This window comes from Heloderma suspectum, chromosome 3 (genome assembly GCF_057233095.1).
Source record: "Heloderma suspectum isolate Gila_16-S chromosome 3, 16-S_ref, whole genome shotgun sequence".
In the NCBI taxonomy this organism is placed as follows: Eukaryota; Metazoa; Chordata; class Lepidosauria; order Squamata; family Helodermatidae; genus Heloderma; species Heloderma suspectum.
Genome location: NC_139460.1, coordinates 121,278,766 through 121,293,515, shown reverse-complemented (window position 1 = coordinate 121,293,515; position 14,750 = coordinate 121,278,766). Strand labels below are relative to the sequence as shown.

Below are 14,750 nucleotides of genomic sequence, written 5' to 3'. Positions count from 1 at the left end.
ATATCTACCTCAGAGTTACACGCATCCTATTTCTTTTTTGGTCTCAAAATGATTTAAAATAATTATTTCTAGTAGATAATTAGATAAACAAATGTGGCTTCCCAAAACTAAGCATGACCATTAAAGAGAGTCTACATCAACTGGCAGTGCTTTCCACAGTCTTGGGGAAAAGTTCTTCTCTGCTACCCAAGTACTTTTTGTTTGTTTAAATTGGAGATGCCAAGGACGGAATCTGGGACCTTCTGAAGCAAAGCATGTGTTTCACCCTTGAGCTGGGGCCTCTCCCCAGCACAGTTCATCTTATCAAGAAAAGCAATCTAACTCCATCTTATTGGCCAATTTTAAGGATTTTCCTTTGTTATTCCTTTATTCACCCTTGCTCATAACCATTTATGCATGGATAGCAACACTTCCTTCCAGTCGATTGGTTTGCCTGGCCCACCGCTCAAATTGCATTTGCAATTTGTAAAGTACATCCTAATGAGGAATAAGGTAACTCTTTCCTTGGGTTAGTAGATGTTTTACAAAATTGCCTTATCAGATCTCACTTTTGAAACAAGTTACTTCGACAACAATTTTAATGCTTATCCTCTTCAAGATTATTTGACTTAAGTGTCTGACTTACAGAACACATGTTGAATTTTATCCCAGATTACTGAAGCATAGTTTGTCTGGGAAATGTGTTTTGAGCTTTCATATTTGCTCACGGAAATGTTGGGGAAATTGCATAATAAAGATAAGTTATTAAAGGCTGCAATCTAATGCACACTTACTTGGGAGCAAATCCAACTAAGGCTTATTTCCAAGTAGATACGTATAGGATTGCACTGTTAATCACTCAGTCCAGCTATCATCTGGCTTGAATTACATTTAAACATGGATCCAAAAGAATGGGGGAAAGCTCATCACATTCTCAACTTCATATTAACTGCATTTATATGTAACGTAAAGATATTCTTACTGGCACATTCAACCTCCACAGGAGAAAGTGGTGTACTCATTGCTAGGTAGGAAGCATGTAGCCCAAGAAGCAGCCCTAAATTCCTTTCAGTGTCTATGAGAGGTGATGATAGACTACCAGTATCTGGTGTAGTGATCACTTCCTGGTCAGGCTAGAACAGAAAAAAAATATGTATAACACAGGATATTAGATTTAAGACTGAAATAAGTTTCCTAACTCACCAAAAACTATTAACGATTAAGGGACTCGAACTTGCTATTCAGTTGTGATGTGTGGGAGATACAGAAAAAGTCAAGGACAGAGAGAAAGTGGAGACCAGAAACCTGTTCTCTTTAAAACACACTGAGTAAGCACATTGCAGATTATTTCTCCAAAATTTTACCTCCATATATTGGCCAACACAGAAGGCATGCATCGATTCCCTTGTATCCTCAAATTGCAAAGCTGCTTCCAAAGCAACAACTGGATCCTCTCCTGCAAACTGAGCTAAAGAAAACAAAAAACAAAGCATTCAGAAGGCAGCTGAACAAGAAATTGGTTTTGGTATCTGTTGTGGTAAGGAAGTGAAATCTCACCAAGTACAGTGCTCCCTGTTAATGACTGTGTTTGGAAATCCTTTATATCATACACTTTGCCATCAATCACTGTCCAGAAGCCGCCATCTTTATTGTGGTTCTCCAGGTCAGCTTTTCGTATGAGTGTTACTTCCTCATTATTTCTGCAATTCTGTCCTGTAAAGAATGAACCTAACAGGTGGGGATTGGGGGGGGGGGGGAGTTAGCGCCAACTTTAGGAACCAGACATTTTGGAAAATACTACATAATTATGTATCCTATGACAAGTATATTTTGTGATAAGACGGAAGTCTTTTAAAACCTATGAAAAGACAAGCTAGAAACTCTGCTGGAAAGGTCCAATAAGTGTTTTAAATGTTTTCAGAAAAAAACATACCCATTATCCCTGGCCAAGCTAAGTCTTCATTGTCATCTCTTTCTTTACCAGGAGCTAAATGGTTAAATCTGTCCAGATGTTCTAGTAGACCAGCCAATAAAGGAATCGCACCAGCTTCCTGTATAAGCCCAGCATTTTTACTAAGAAGAAGTACTATAGATACCACCAACTCTGGAAGGAGTACACCTAAGGGACAAAAAAAGTGTTCAGTAAAAAGCTAGAAGAGTAACTTGCAGTTACTCTTAGCAAACTGCCAGTGGGTTGTATCCAGACCAGCTATTCCATTCATGGAAGGCAGAAAGATCCAACTGGAGGAAAGAGGTGTAGAAGTGATTTTCACCAGTTTCTCCTTCCACGTGCAGTCCCATGTGCTGCCTATCATGCTGCTCTGGAGAGTCCCCCAACCCTCCAAAGCACCTTTTCAAGAGGCACAGGTGAAAGTAGGAATCAGCGAGAATCACATCCACATCCCTTCCTCCAGTACGAACAGAATTCTGGATCTAGCCCTTATGTTTTCTTTACTTTTTCTGTATCATTAAAAGTGACAGCATCATCTACAAAGGGCAAGGGTCAGTACCTGTTAGATCTCCATCTACAACACGAGATACTTCTGCAAAATGCCTATGAGTAGTGGAAGCAATGCTAGCTGCTACAGGCAGTATGTCTCCAATATGTGTACACAAAAGGGCTGTGTATTTCTTTAGCAGAGAACCAACTCCTAGAAGCTCAGGGCCTGTAAAAAAAAAAAAGAAGGGGGCACACTGTATTCACAATCATAGCATTTAGTTATAACCAAAATTCAGAGGAAAGCAGCAATTTGAAAAGACTATTTAATCCACCAGCAAGTCAGCAGCATGCTAGCAATAGTCATTTTTTTTTCAAAATGCACTACTTACCATATGTATTAGGGATCTGTCCAATGCTATCTCCTGGATACAGCTTACTAACAAGTAAGCGCTGAAAACGTAGCAGCAAGTCCAAAGAAGCAGACCTTTCTTTATTGTAATGTTCATGGTCTAAGCAAGAAGAAATGCGACGAGCCACATCTTTCAGTTTGGCTATTGTCTGTGAAGCAATGTTCCTGACAGGAAAATCATTTCAAAAAAGGTTTTAGAAGATGAAGATTATATATTTTTTCCACATCCTACCCCCCACCCAGTCTCCTATGAAGCAAAAGAGTTGACAATATAAGCCACCAAATAAGAAGTACTCTACTGAAGCATCGTGTAATGCAGTATTCTTAAAGCAATTACATTAATATAAGTCCACCTTCCCCAACCTGGTGCCCTCCAGATATTTTGGACTACAACTATCAGCATTTCTGACCATTGACCATGCTGGCTGAGGCTGGTGGAGCTGTAGTCCAAAACATCTGGAGAGCACCAGGCTGGGGAAGGATGATGTAGGATATGAACTCTTCAGTACAAAAATCTTATCTAACTGGCCACCAAAAGCCAAAGAGCTACTATAGTTGTGCCCAAGAGCTTTAAAAACACCAGACCCCAATGCCATATTACAAAACCTGCTTTTGAAAGTGCCCTTGGTTTCAAAAGCAGATTGAAAGTTTGCCACGTAAGTTTGCCACTCAAAATGGCAGGCTGGCATTTGCACCCTTAAGCAGACATGCTTACAAATCTGCTGCCCCTCTTGTGCTTTGGTTATTACTGCGCAATAAAAGTCAAACAACCCAAGAACAAAAGAGAGTTAGAGACAAAAGAAGACAAAAATACAATGAAAACAAGAATAACATGTGGAAAAGGGGAACCGTTCTGGGACAGCTTTGTTTTTTAAGAAGTTACCTTAATAATTGCTGAATTAATTGAACCAGAGGCAAGCTTTGTTTTCCTGCCAATTCATAGATCCCAGTATTAATGAGGTCTTTGTCCAACGGTGTTCTGTTCCTGTGAAGTGTTGACGCATTTGCTTCCTGCTCATCGATTTCTTTTTCTTTCTGAGCTTCTTTTTTTGCCTCTATATCCTACAAAATGAAACATTCAAAGTGAATCCATTAAACAATCTGTGAAAGAAATGGAGTCATGTCCACTAACTGAGGCAGAGAATATTTGGCCAGTAAAGGCTGCATTGATGCCATTCCTTTAATGGAACTTTCCCTGTTTAATGCAGTGAGCAGCCTGGCACTGCTATAGTGTAGCAGATTATAGGAAACCTGAGACTGATGGGACAGAAAGCAATAGAAGCCACACTAGAATTAAAGTAATTTGCATAAACTGAGCTGCTGAATCCAACAATGCCAAGATACTGAATAAGTAAGTCACTGTGTTCAAAGAAGAATCCTGAACCAATTTAAGTTGGAGGAATATGGATATAGCAGCATTTGGCACAGAGAAAATACATTGGTCGTTATACGATGGTAGCAAAGACGGTTATTTCCCTATTCACACATCAGATCTGAAGCTCCATACATCTCCATACCAGCACTGCTGTCACCCTATCTTTTCCCATCAGTATATAGAGATATGAGACTATAACAAAGGAAGTTGTCCAAGAGCCCACATTCATTTCCTAGGCTAAAGAATCATGGTCATGGTTTTAAAGCTGCAAGTCTCCCACTGCGTTCAAGAGGAGGTGTGAAGATGGGGAATAGCCTTGCACTAGTGGAAGATATTGGCTATCAAGGTCATGACAAATTAAGGGTTCCAGAATTCTCTGTCTGCTATCCATACTTATTACTGTTCAATTTCATGAATAAGCTCTCTTATACAGGAGGAGAGCAGTAGGGTGGAGCTGAGATATAAACACACACTTCCATTTACCCCCTCTGTTTTGAAGTTTGCACAATATAACAATACCATAAGCCAATGATACCACACACCCTACTTTCCTAGATTTTCAAGCAGTTGGAGAAGGACAGTTATTTAAAAGATTGTTAACCCACCTTTCAGGCTGCACTGCCCTCATAAGGTGGCTTACAAGACTCAAGCACGAGAAAATAAACTATTAAACATGGAAACCATAACATTATGGGTTGTATCCAATGTTAGTCCTACCTAGAGTAGACTCACTGTATTGAATGGGGCTTAAGTTAGACTAGAACTGGATAAAACCCTATATATTTAGATATAGATATATACACACACCAGCAGCAGCAGCTAAAGATGAGGGTTTTTTCCTCCACGTACAGCACAGCTCAACCAAACACAGACTGGAATAAACGTGCCTTCAATATTTTTTAAGAAACACCCAGTGGTGAGGTCATACATATCTCCATGGGGAGTGAGTTCCAAAGGTGTGGGGCCACAACTGACATTGGTCTATCCTTAATACCTGCCAGACTAATGGCTCCTGCTGGTAGGCCAGAAAGAAAGGCCTTTGACACTGATCTTAATGCCTAGCCAGACTTATGCAGGTGTCCTTCAGATAATGTGGTCCCAAACCAGGGCTTTAAAGGCCAGCACCAGCACCTTGAATTGGGCCTGGAAATGAACAGGCAGCCAACATAACTGATACAGAACAGGTGCGATATGATATGAATGCCTAGGTCGCACAAGCATTCTAGCTGCAGCATTCTGTACCTTTTGCAGCTTCTGAACTGTCTTCAAGGGCAACCCCACATAGAGCACATTGCAGTAATCTACGGATGTAACCAAACAGTGTGTCACAATGGCTAGGCCAGCTTTCTCTAGATAGGGCCGTAGCTGCTGAACCAACTTAACCTGTTAAAAACCAATCCTGGCAACTGATGCCACCCACACATTCATAGATAGCGCTGTGTTCAGGAGCACTCCCAAACTGTGTACTTGGCCCTTCAGGGAGAGTGTGACCCCCATCTAAATCTCCACCTAGATTAGCAGATTTCCCGGTTCACAGTGCTGTTACACTGGATTTACTATGTGGCATCCGTAGCTATTACTCAGTAAGTTTTTAAGTGGCCATCATTTCTTCCTATAGGCACTGCTACTGTAAACTTTCAAATTTAGAGTTCCAGGCAGTGCCAGATTCCACAGCAGGAAGAGACATGATCTCTTATAGAAAAAGGATAACATTACAAGTGATAGAGTTATTTTCTGAACAAATGAGATTAAAAATTAATAGAAAAGCATACTTCATCTATAAGGACGTACCACAGATATTTAATGCACTCCGTGCCTTGCCTATCCACACTGTAAAGAAACTACAGTCTTATGAAAGCCTTTACAAACAAAATATTCACTCTGTCATTTAGGCTTCATATTACATCTGTAAAATGAATAAACCAAGAGGTTAAGTTTATTTGAAAGCAGCTGGTTTAATATACCTTGCCAATTGTGATCTTTTCTATTTCTGCTAATGTCCAAATGTACAAAGTAAGCCTACCTGGATTTCTGCAGTGATAGCAGCATTCAGTGCAGATTCTAGACCCCCATCAGCCATTAAGCTTCCAACCAGAAGATCAATCATAAATCTACGGCCTGGACTTACATTTGTTTCATTCCCTGAAACTAAACATTGACAAATAAACTCTTACTTGACCAATACACACACAGAGAGAAATGAGCAACATCTTTCTCCATCTACCCCACCCCCTCCACTCCCATGCACAAAGCATACCTGCACTGGGCAAAAGTGCTGAAAGAGCCCTAGCTCGTTCCTCTGCCGTTGGAAGCAACACAGACCACCCGCTTTGCAACACTGCTTGAGCAGCTGACTGCACAGTATTAAGCACACCAGCATTACTTGCTAAAGTCACTACCGTCTGCTTCAAGCTGTTGAGCAAGACACTGCCTAATCCCAAACCAAGGCATTCCGGGTCTACTTGGTGACTAATTGCAGCATGAAGCTGAAAGACAAACACGCACAGGTTAATTTATGAAGTGATAAAGCTGAAACAAATTTTAAAAATAAGTCTAGGAATCACAGGTCATTGTGCCTGAATTTCATATAGTTGCTAAAGCATAACAGTTCAACATTACAAAATATATATTTCCATCCTCTGTAAAAGTTAATTAATAAATACTAGCAGAATACCTCAAAGCAGTCAGATATGGCATGGTAAAATGAATAGAGCATTGAACTTGAATTACACAGACCTAGATTCAGACCCCACTTCAGTAATTCACACCCTGGCTGATTGAAGGTTTGTTGCACTTTAAGCTGCAATCTGCAGACAGTAAAATGGAGTAACAATACTCTCAGAGGGCTGTTGCAAGGACAGAAGTGATTAGGACCGTAAATTACAAATACCTGGTAAATTACAAGGTATTTGTAATCAATAAATTTCAGCTAATGCGATGGCCACTGCGTATTTAAAAAACAATGCTATCTTCCCAATTACTCAGATTTTGCAATTTCATTCTGGAGCCTTTATCTCAATGACATTTAAGATACCTGTAGCCTTAGAAGGTTCAGCGTAGCCACAGCCATACATTCTTTCTCCTGTGGAGGTGGCCAGTCCGAAGTGCCATCCATTCCTTCTGTCACTTGTCTCAGCAAGAGATCCAGTTGTTCAAATGTCATTGGGCAAACATCTACCACAAAAGGCACACGTAAACCAATAGACCATTCTGAACAAGATGACCAGGCGAAGCTCTAGAGAAAGGAGCAAGTTATGCAGCAGCAACATTAACCAGGAGAAAACTAGAATCGAACATAAATATTATTGAGAGAGAAAAACTGCATCAAAAAAGAGGGCTCCCACTTCCCATAATCAAGTATTCTCCCTTTAACAGCTAGCAACTTTAGAAGAACTTAGGAAAAGCCAACAGTTACTTTTCCCGGGGCAACTCATCTCTTGCGGGGTGGGGTAAGTGAAGAGATGGTCCTGTCCCAGAGCAGGTTGGATGGGGAGAGTCTAATCATCTCTCAGATCATGATTAGATTTTCTCCACCCAAATTAATCTGGACCACCTTAAACCATTGCCAGGCTGAGAAAAGAGGATAGCATCCTCAAGCACCCCTGAGATGTACACCCTAAGCGTCGTAGCTCATATGCTGGCTTAGGGAAGAAAAGCAAACATGCTATATAGGTCTACAGGCCTCAGCTTCATACTACATGTGATAATCAGTCCCTAAGGGTTTTTTTTTAATTTAAAAAACAAAATCCATATCAGCTAGAAGAAGCTGCAGTCTAGACAAGTGTTTCACAGGAAGAGGGCACTTAACCATCTTTCCCTAAGTAATGTTCTGCTTATCAAAATCACCCCATGTAGAAAATACATTTTCCCCCAGAGCAAAAAGCAGCTTGGAGGAAGAGATTCTAATAAGGAACAGCCTGCAGAGAGAGATAAGCACCCAGCCAACCTCAGAATGTCCGCAGTGCCTTGTGTAAAACACACAGAGAAAAACAGTCATACAACTGAATGCCACATATAACTTAACCCTCAAGTTGCCCACCTAAGTATTTGCTGTTTGACCTCGAACTATGAATACAATAGAAATTAACTAGCATTCTGAAATAATTAGAGCCAATTAAAAAAACAAAACAAAAAAGCCTGGTCAGTGGAGAAAAATAACACACTAAATGCACTTAGAGACAAAGTATGCAGAAGTATGCAAATAAGCTTCAAAAAGAAAATGGGTGAATTAGAATGTGTGATATGAAGAGAGAATATAAGAAATATGCTGATACTACATACCTAGTGGCCCAATTCTGTATCCTGCAACCATGTAGGAAATAATATGAATGGTAGAGTAAAGCCTACCTGGGCTGGCCCACAAGCAATGCCAACAATATGCTTGGAATCCAATCCAGGAAGAGCAGTAGGCTGAGGTTTAGTGATCCTCAGGGTGTCAAAATGCTGGCATTGATCATTGCTTCCCCAGCTGTATACTTCACTATCTTCTGTGAGTGCTAAACAGTGGGTAGATCCAGCTGCCACATCTATTACTTTTTTCCCTGTGGGAAAACACACAAGTGGTAGGGATGATAAATGTTACAACCCTAACCAAAAAGACATGTTAGAGGAGAGGTAATTTTAACTCTGATCTTGAAATCTGTTTAGTAATGCCTGCAGAACAAAAAGTTAGTTTAGAGACACTTGAGTTTGTTCCATCAGAAACTAAGGTTCCTTTTTTAAAGTTGTCAACAACAAAAAAGGGGCCCTGCTAGATCAGACCAAAGGCCTTTCTAGTCCAACGTTCTGTTCCACAGAAATCAGCCACGTACCTATGGGAAGTCCACAAGCAGGACATGGCAGAAAAAGCCCTCTCCTGCTGTTGCTTCCCCGAATCTGGCATTCAGAGGCTTGCTTCCAATGATCCATATTGATGTCATGACTAGTAGCCACTAAGAGCCTTATCTTCCATGACTGGATCTAATCCCCTTTTAAAGCCATCTAAATTGGTGACCATCATCATGTCTTGTGGTAGCCAATTCCTTAGTTTAACTATATGATGTGTGAGGAAGTACTTCCTTTTATCTGTTCAGAATTTCCCACCATTCAGTTTCATTGGATGACCCCAAGGACCTAGCATTATGAGAGAAGGAGAGAAATTCCTCTCTATCCACTTTCTCCACGCCATGCATAGTTTATACACCTCTGTTATGCCCCCACCATGCTTACTCACCTTTACCTAGTAGTGGAGCTGCTCCAGCCCTATGATCATATTGGTTGCCCCTTTCTACACCTTTTCCAGCTCTACAATATCCTTTTTCAGATACAGCATTCAGAACCGCACACTGTATTCCAAGTCTGGTTACAGCACAGATTTGTATAAAGGTATTATGATATTGGCAGTTTTCTTTTCAATCCCTTTCCTAATTATTCATAGCATGAAATTTGCCTTTTTCACAGCTACTACACATTGGGGTCAGTGTTTCACTGAGCTATCCACCCAAAGTACCAAGATGTTCTTCCTGATTAGGCACTACCAATTCAGACCCCATAGAGGTATATTGAAGTTAGGGTGGTCTGCCCCAATGTCCATCACTTTACACTTATTTAAACTGAAATGAAGTTGGCATTTTATTGCCCATTTGCCCATCCTAGAGATATCATTTTGGAGCCCTTGGTTTGTCAGCAAACCCATCCATCTCACTGCTCACCCTTAACTTTAGGTAAATTATGAATAAGATAAAAAGCACTAATCCCAATTCAGTTCCTTGGGAACCCCACTGGTTACATCCTTGCATTGCAAGAACAGTTTGAAAGTCCAAATATACAATGTCTACTACAGCACCCTTATTCACATGCTTATTAACACTCTGAAAGAACTCTAAAAGACAGAACTTATCTTTGCGGAAGCCATGTTGATTCTTCTTCAGTAAGCCCTATTCTTCTATAAGCTTGATAATTTTATCTTTAATAATACTTTTCACCAACTTGTCAAGGAAAGTAACTTTTGTAACTTCTTGAAGTTACAAAACACGACCTTAACGTAACTAGTGATTGCCTCTTCACCTACCTTGCAAACCTTCAAGTAGTTTGGGATATCGAACATGTTCTTCTGTTCCATGCCCAAGCCTCTGGTTGTCACCCTTTCCCCAAGAGTAGACTTGCCCATCTTTTGTTAGAGCAACTGAAAACTGACTCCCACAGCGTACTTTGACAACATCCAAATCTTGAAGTTTTTCTATCAGCTTGGGAGTTTTGCAACCATCACTGCCACCTCTTCCTAGTTTCCCATAGTCTCCATCACCCCAAGACCATACTTGACCTGGAAAAGTAGATCTCATTAGTAGTAGTAGCAGCAATGTTTATATTTTCAGACTTTGGGCCATTGCAATTACAGAAATGCAGTGGCCCAAAATTACAGAAACAAATTAAAAGCAGAAAGAAATTACTTACAAAGAACCTACCACAGACATCGCTAAAAGTTTACAACACATGCTTGCCTGCACAAAAGCAAAGGAAGCAACCTTTTCAACAATATTTCTATATTTTTGTTGACTAAACCACTATTTTTTCCCATGCAAGTGGTCTATGTAATATAGCACAATCCTGAACATGTTTATTCAGGATTAAGCCCCACTGAGTTCAATGAGGCTTACTCCTAGGTAAGGGGATATAGGATTGCAGCCCTCTATCAAACTTAATACAACTTGATTCCTTTGCCAGATATACATTGGCTGTGTTCACGCATAACAATAATCCTGGCTCATTAAACAACAATGTGCATGAGATTCATTGCAGTAGCATGAAGCCCACCTGCTCTGCTCCTCCAGCTCAGATGAGAAGATAAACAAAACATGCATGGTTAGCCTTGGCCACTCTCCCGAGGCCTATGAAGCTCTGCCCACTTTCCCTGCTAATCAGCCAGGCAGCAGAGAAAAGACTGCTGTTCTGCCCCCACCATCCCCCCGGTAATCCCAATGCAGCTGAGATCACTATTTCCCTGTTACTAATAATGATCATAGTCAATGACTTCATCAGGATTGTTGACAGGGGGAGGTTTTAAGCTCATGCCCCTCAGCGATTCTGATGCAGCAGAGTGAGGTTGCATAAGCATGTGGCTATATATGCATTGCATACTAATAACCACACACTTTCAGGGTAAGCTCCATACAGAAAAAGGTTAAATTAGCTGAAATGTGGGACAGGGTCTTTTCTGTGGCATCACCCCAATTTCAGAACTCCCTTCCTAGGGTGGTTAAATTAGCCCTTTACTGCTCAGCTTCCAGCATGTGGTAAAGACATTTCTGTTCCACTTAGCATTTGTAGGATTTAAGGGTTGATAGGTGGTTCTATCGGGGGGGGGGGTAGTGCTCTGTTCTTAATCTTGTTTACATTGTTACAGTACTTGCATTGCATACATTACTATATAATATTTTTTCCATGCACTGCCTTGAGGGCCTTATGGCTCAAGGGCATTCTATAAATAAAATAAATAACTATTTTATTAGCATACTATTCAACTGAGCACACATATCGAAAATGAAGTAGAAAAAGTAGACACACAGCTTAACTAAAGCTGACAAATCTAACGATACTAACCATTTTCAGTTACAGCAAGAGTCTGAGCATCACCACTCCCACAGGATACATCAATGACCTTCAGTCCTTTCAGGCCAGTAACCAACACTGGGATTGTCTGATCTTCACTGGAGCCTTCAGTACAAAACAAAAATCAGATGGCTTAATTCATAGATTCAGACCTTGTGACTTCGTAACTTACAAGTTAAGGAAACGAATACATTTTTTATTATTCATTTTTTGTGAACCACCCAGAGAGCTCCGGCTCTTGGGCGATATAGAAATGAAATGAATGAATGAATGAATGAATAATACAAACTTACCATGGCCGAGTCTGCCGTAATTTCCTCGACCCCATGTGTACAACTCTCCTTCAGCAGTGATTGCAGCACTATAGGTACTTCCACATGCAATATGTACAACATGTTTCCCTGCTTGCTTCCCCGACAGAGCAGAAACCATCTTCGGTTCTTCTAAAGGTCTACATGGGGTGGGACCCATAAATGTTATCAGAAGATACACTATACTGTGGAAAGACAGTATACAACATGGACATAATGCCAGATCCAAAAAAATCCAAGTAGATTTCACACACTAAAAGCAGCCTAACAGAGAGTATTGGTTACTTTTTTTCTTTCTCTATGTCCCTCCAAACCAGGAGAACAAATCTTTCCATTTAACAAGCATTTATTTTGGTGTCAAAATACAAGTATTTCATTTCCTGGTAACACAGATGTCACCTATTGTTCTTCTCTAGTTTCAGAATTTTGCAACAAGATGGATGGATGCCAAATTTTGTCAAAATAATTCTTCATTCTTTATTGTCTCATTTAAGTGTCTATAACCGGTGAATTCTATTAGGTACCAAATATGTCCATATCTTAAGGCTTGTGCAGATCTAGAGTTATAACTTGTGGCTATAGTCAGTCTCATTGCAGTTCAGTTTCCCCAAAGCACATAGTATTTAGGTAATGCTGCTCATACATTAATATTCCTTTCTGGGTAAGTTGAACTGTGTATCCCCAAATTTTCTCTAATATACTAAAAACCTTTTTTCAATACTGCCCAATTTTCCTATACTTCACATATAAAGATTCTAAATGATGGCTTATAACCTGAATACTTTCCAAATTTCTATTTTTGAAATGGAGCATTGCCTTTCAGACTAAGAAACAGAAAACCTGAAAGTCCAGAGAATATCAATGTAATTTTTCGTTTAGGATTCACAAAATATATTTCTTTTCATCTCATTCCCCTTTGACAACAACCAGGACAGCCCCAGAAGAAGAAGAAAAAATACATGAAGTAAGGAGACATCACTCTTTCCTGAGGGACCTTCTGATATTCTTGGTTTGTGTGTATTTTTTCGCCTTCCGGACATTCCACCATCACGAAATCAATTTCCAATATACAAGACATTTTCCCCATAACCCTTAGCAATGTACATTGAAATAACCTAAGATATCAACCTGGTTCAAGCTCTGCTTAATAAGATACATAGCTCCTTTCCTCTTCCCTTCTCAGCATGCCACAATAAGCCAAGACGTCTTTGGTTAATGTAGGTTTCCCCTTATGTACGAAGAGGGAAACTATAGTTCCCAGGCTGGGAACAAGTCAGGTTCTTAAAACAACTTCAAACCATGGTTTAAGATTTAGTCTTGGTCTGAACATGATAACCATAGTTTCCCAGTTTGGGCATAACAGGAAACTATGGTTAATGAAGGCTTCCTGGCTTATCACAGTGCAGCAAGAACGGAGGAAGGATGGGGTGGTGCAAGGACAGAGTACACGGGCAAAAAGCTTGTCCATATCTCAACTTAACAAGCCTCTTGTTAACAACAAGTTAAGGTAGTCCAAACTGGGCCACCTCGTCCACATCGTTTATTCATTCACTCATATACACACGCACACTCTCTGGGTTGTATCCAATGTTAGTCTAACTTATCATTCATTTCAGTGAGTCTACTCCAGAGGTAGAGCACCAGTGCACCCTCAGACACCTTTCTTGGCACCCGTCGAGGTGTCCTACTCCTCCCACTTTTTATTTTTTTAATAACAGTTTCTTACTGGCAGCTGGGATCCTTTCAAAGCAAAGTGAGGGCCTCTAGCTGCTCCCATCTTTTTCCCCTCATGAATGCCTCTGGGCCACACATGGGGCTCAGAGACATTCTTAGGAAATGAAGATGGCAGGTGGCTGCAGGCCGATGCTTTAATCTGCAGCACACCTATTTTGTGGTGGTGCCCAGGGCAGTTTCTCAGATTGCCAAATGTGCCCATGGACCCAAAAAGGTTACCTACTCCTAGTCTACTCTAAGTAGGACTAACACTGAATACAACCCTCTGGCTAGTTGTCTTCCAGACCATAGCCTCTGCTCTATAAAGAACGTAGAAGTTTCACAGATGCTAGGTTACTGAAGCACGTCACAAGACGACTTCCTGCTGAGCCTACTGTAGACCAACAAGCCATAGAACTACAAGACAGAAGCACAACTGCCAATTTAGCATGCTGAATATAAAAGAGAACTGGAGGAAGGGAGAAAGGGTCACAAAAAGTAATGAAGCAAATAAAGTAAGGCTTGAAAAGGGGGGTCATCCAACTCATAGCAGGTGCAGAATATGGTATCCTATGTTATTTCATTTCACAATCTAAGTAAGCACTACACAAACAGAACTATACTTTCAAACATCAATTACTCATTTCCAATGGTTGCCGCACTGCAACTGGCCCTTCAAGAACAGCAAATTTAAGTATCTAGAAAAAAACATTTTAAACTCAGGTCTATAGTCACCAGCCTTCTACGACACATACACAGTATCCCCATGGCCCAGTCGCCCACCATCTCCACAACCCCAAGAGAAAACTTCTCCAGTTGAGGCCAGAGCAAGGTAGTGGTGCCCATCTGAATGGGCAGCAATCTTGACAATGTTTCTAGAAGCAAGACTCTGCACCAGTTGTGGTCCCTATCAGAAAAACAGCAACACATAATTAG

The 14,750-nt window shown here is 40.6% G+C and overlaps 1 protein-coding gene across 11 annotated transcripts in view; it reads right to left on the bottom strand.

The window, feature by feature from the left end:
- The window catches only part of HERC2 (HECT and RLD domain containing E3 ubiquitin protein ligase 2), a 131,374-nt gene that overhangs the window by 79,926 nt on the left and 36,698 nt on the right, over positions 1-14,750 (bottom strand). For 10 of the 11 annotated variants that reach the window (XM_084844336.1, XM_084844333.1, XM_084844338.1 and 7 more), the window contains exons 12-26: positions 14,570-14,721; positions 12,084-12,241; positions 11,782-11,895; positions 10,253-10,504; positions 8,551-8,744; positions 7,238-7,438; positions 6,461-6,689; positions 6,227-6,351; positions 3,712-3,890; positions 2,809-2,993; positions 2,490-2,645; positions 1,913-2,098; positions 1,537-1,707; positions 1,344-1,447; positions 962-1,112 (exon numbers count right to left, since the gene is read on the bottom strand). In XM_084844336.1, the coding sequence (XP_084700462.1) occupies positions 962-1,112; positions 1,344-1,447; positions 1,537-1,707; positions 1,913-2,098; positions 2,490-2,645; positions 2,809-2,993; positions 3,712-3,890; positions 6,227-6,351; positions 6,461-6,689; positions 7,238-7,438; positions 8,551-8,744; positions 10,253-10,504; positions 11,782-11,895; positions 12,084-12,241; positions 14,570-14,721 (2,557 nt within the window). Of the gene's footprint in view, positions 1-961; positions 1,113-1,343; positions 1,448-1,536; positions 1,708-1,912; positions 2,099-2,489; positions 2,646-2,808; positions 2,994-3,711; positions 3,891-6,226; positions 6,352-6,460; positions 6,690-7,237; positions 7,439-7,618; positions 7,699-8,550; positions 8,745-10,252; positions 10,505-11,781; positions 11,896-12,083; positions 12,242-14,569; positions 14,722-14,750 lie in introns of those variants that run through there. The other variant, XM_084844344.1, reaches the window with a different exon arrangement.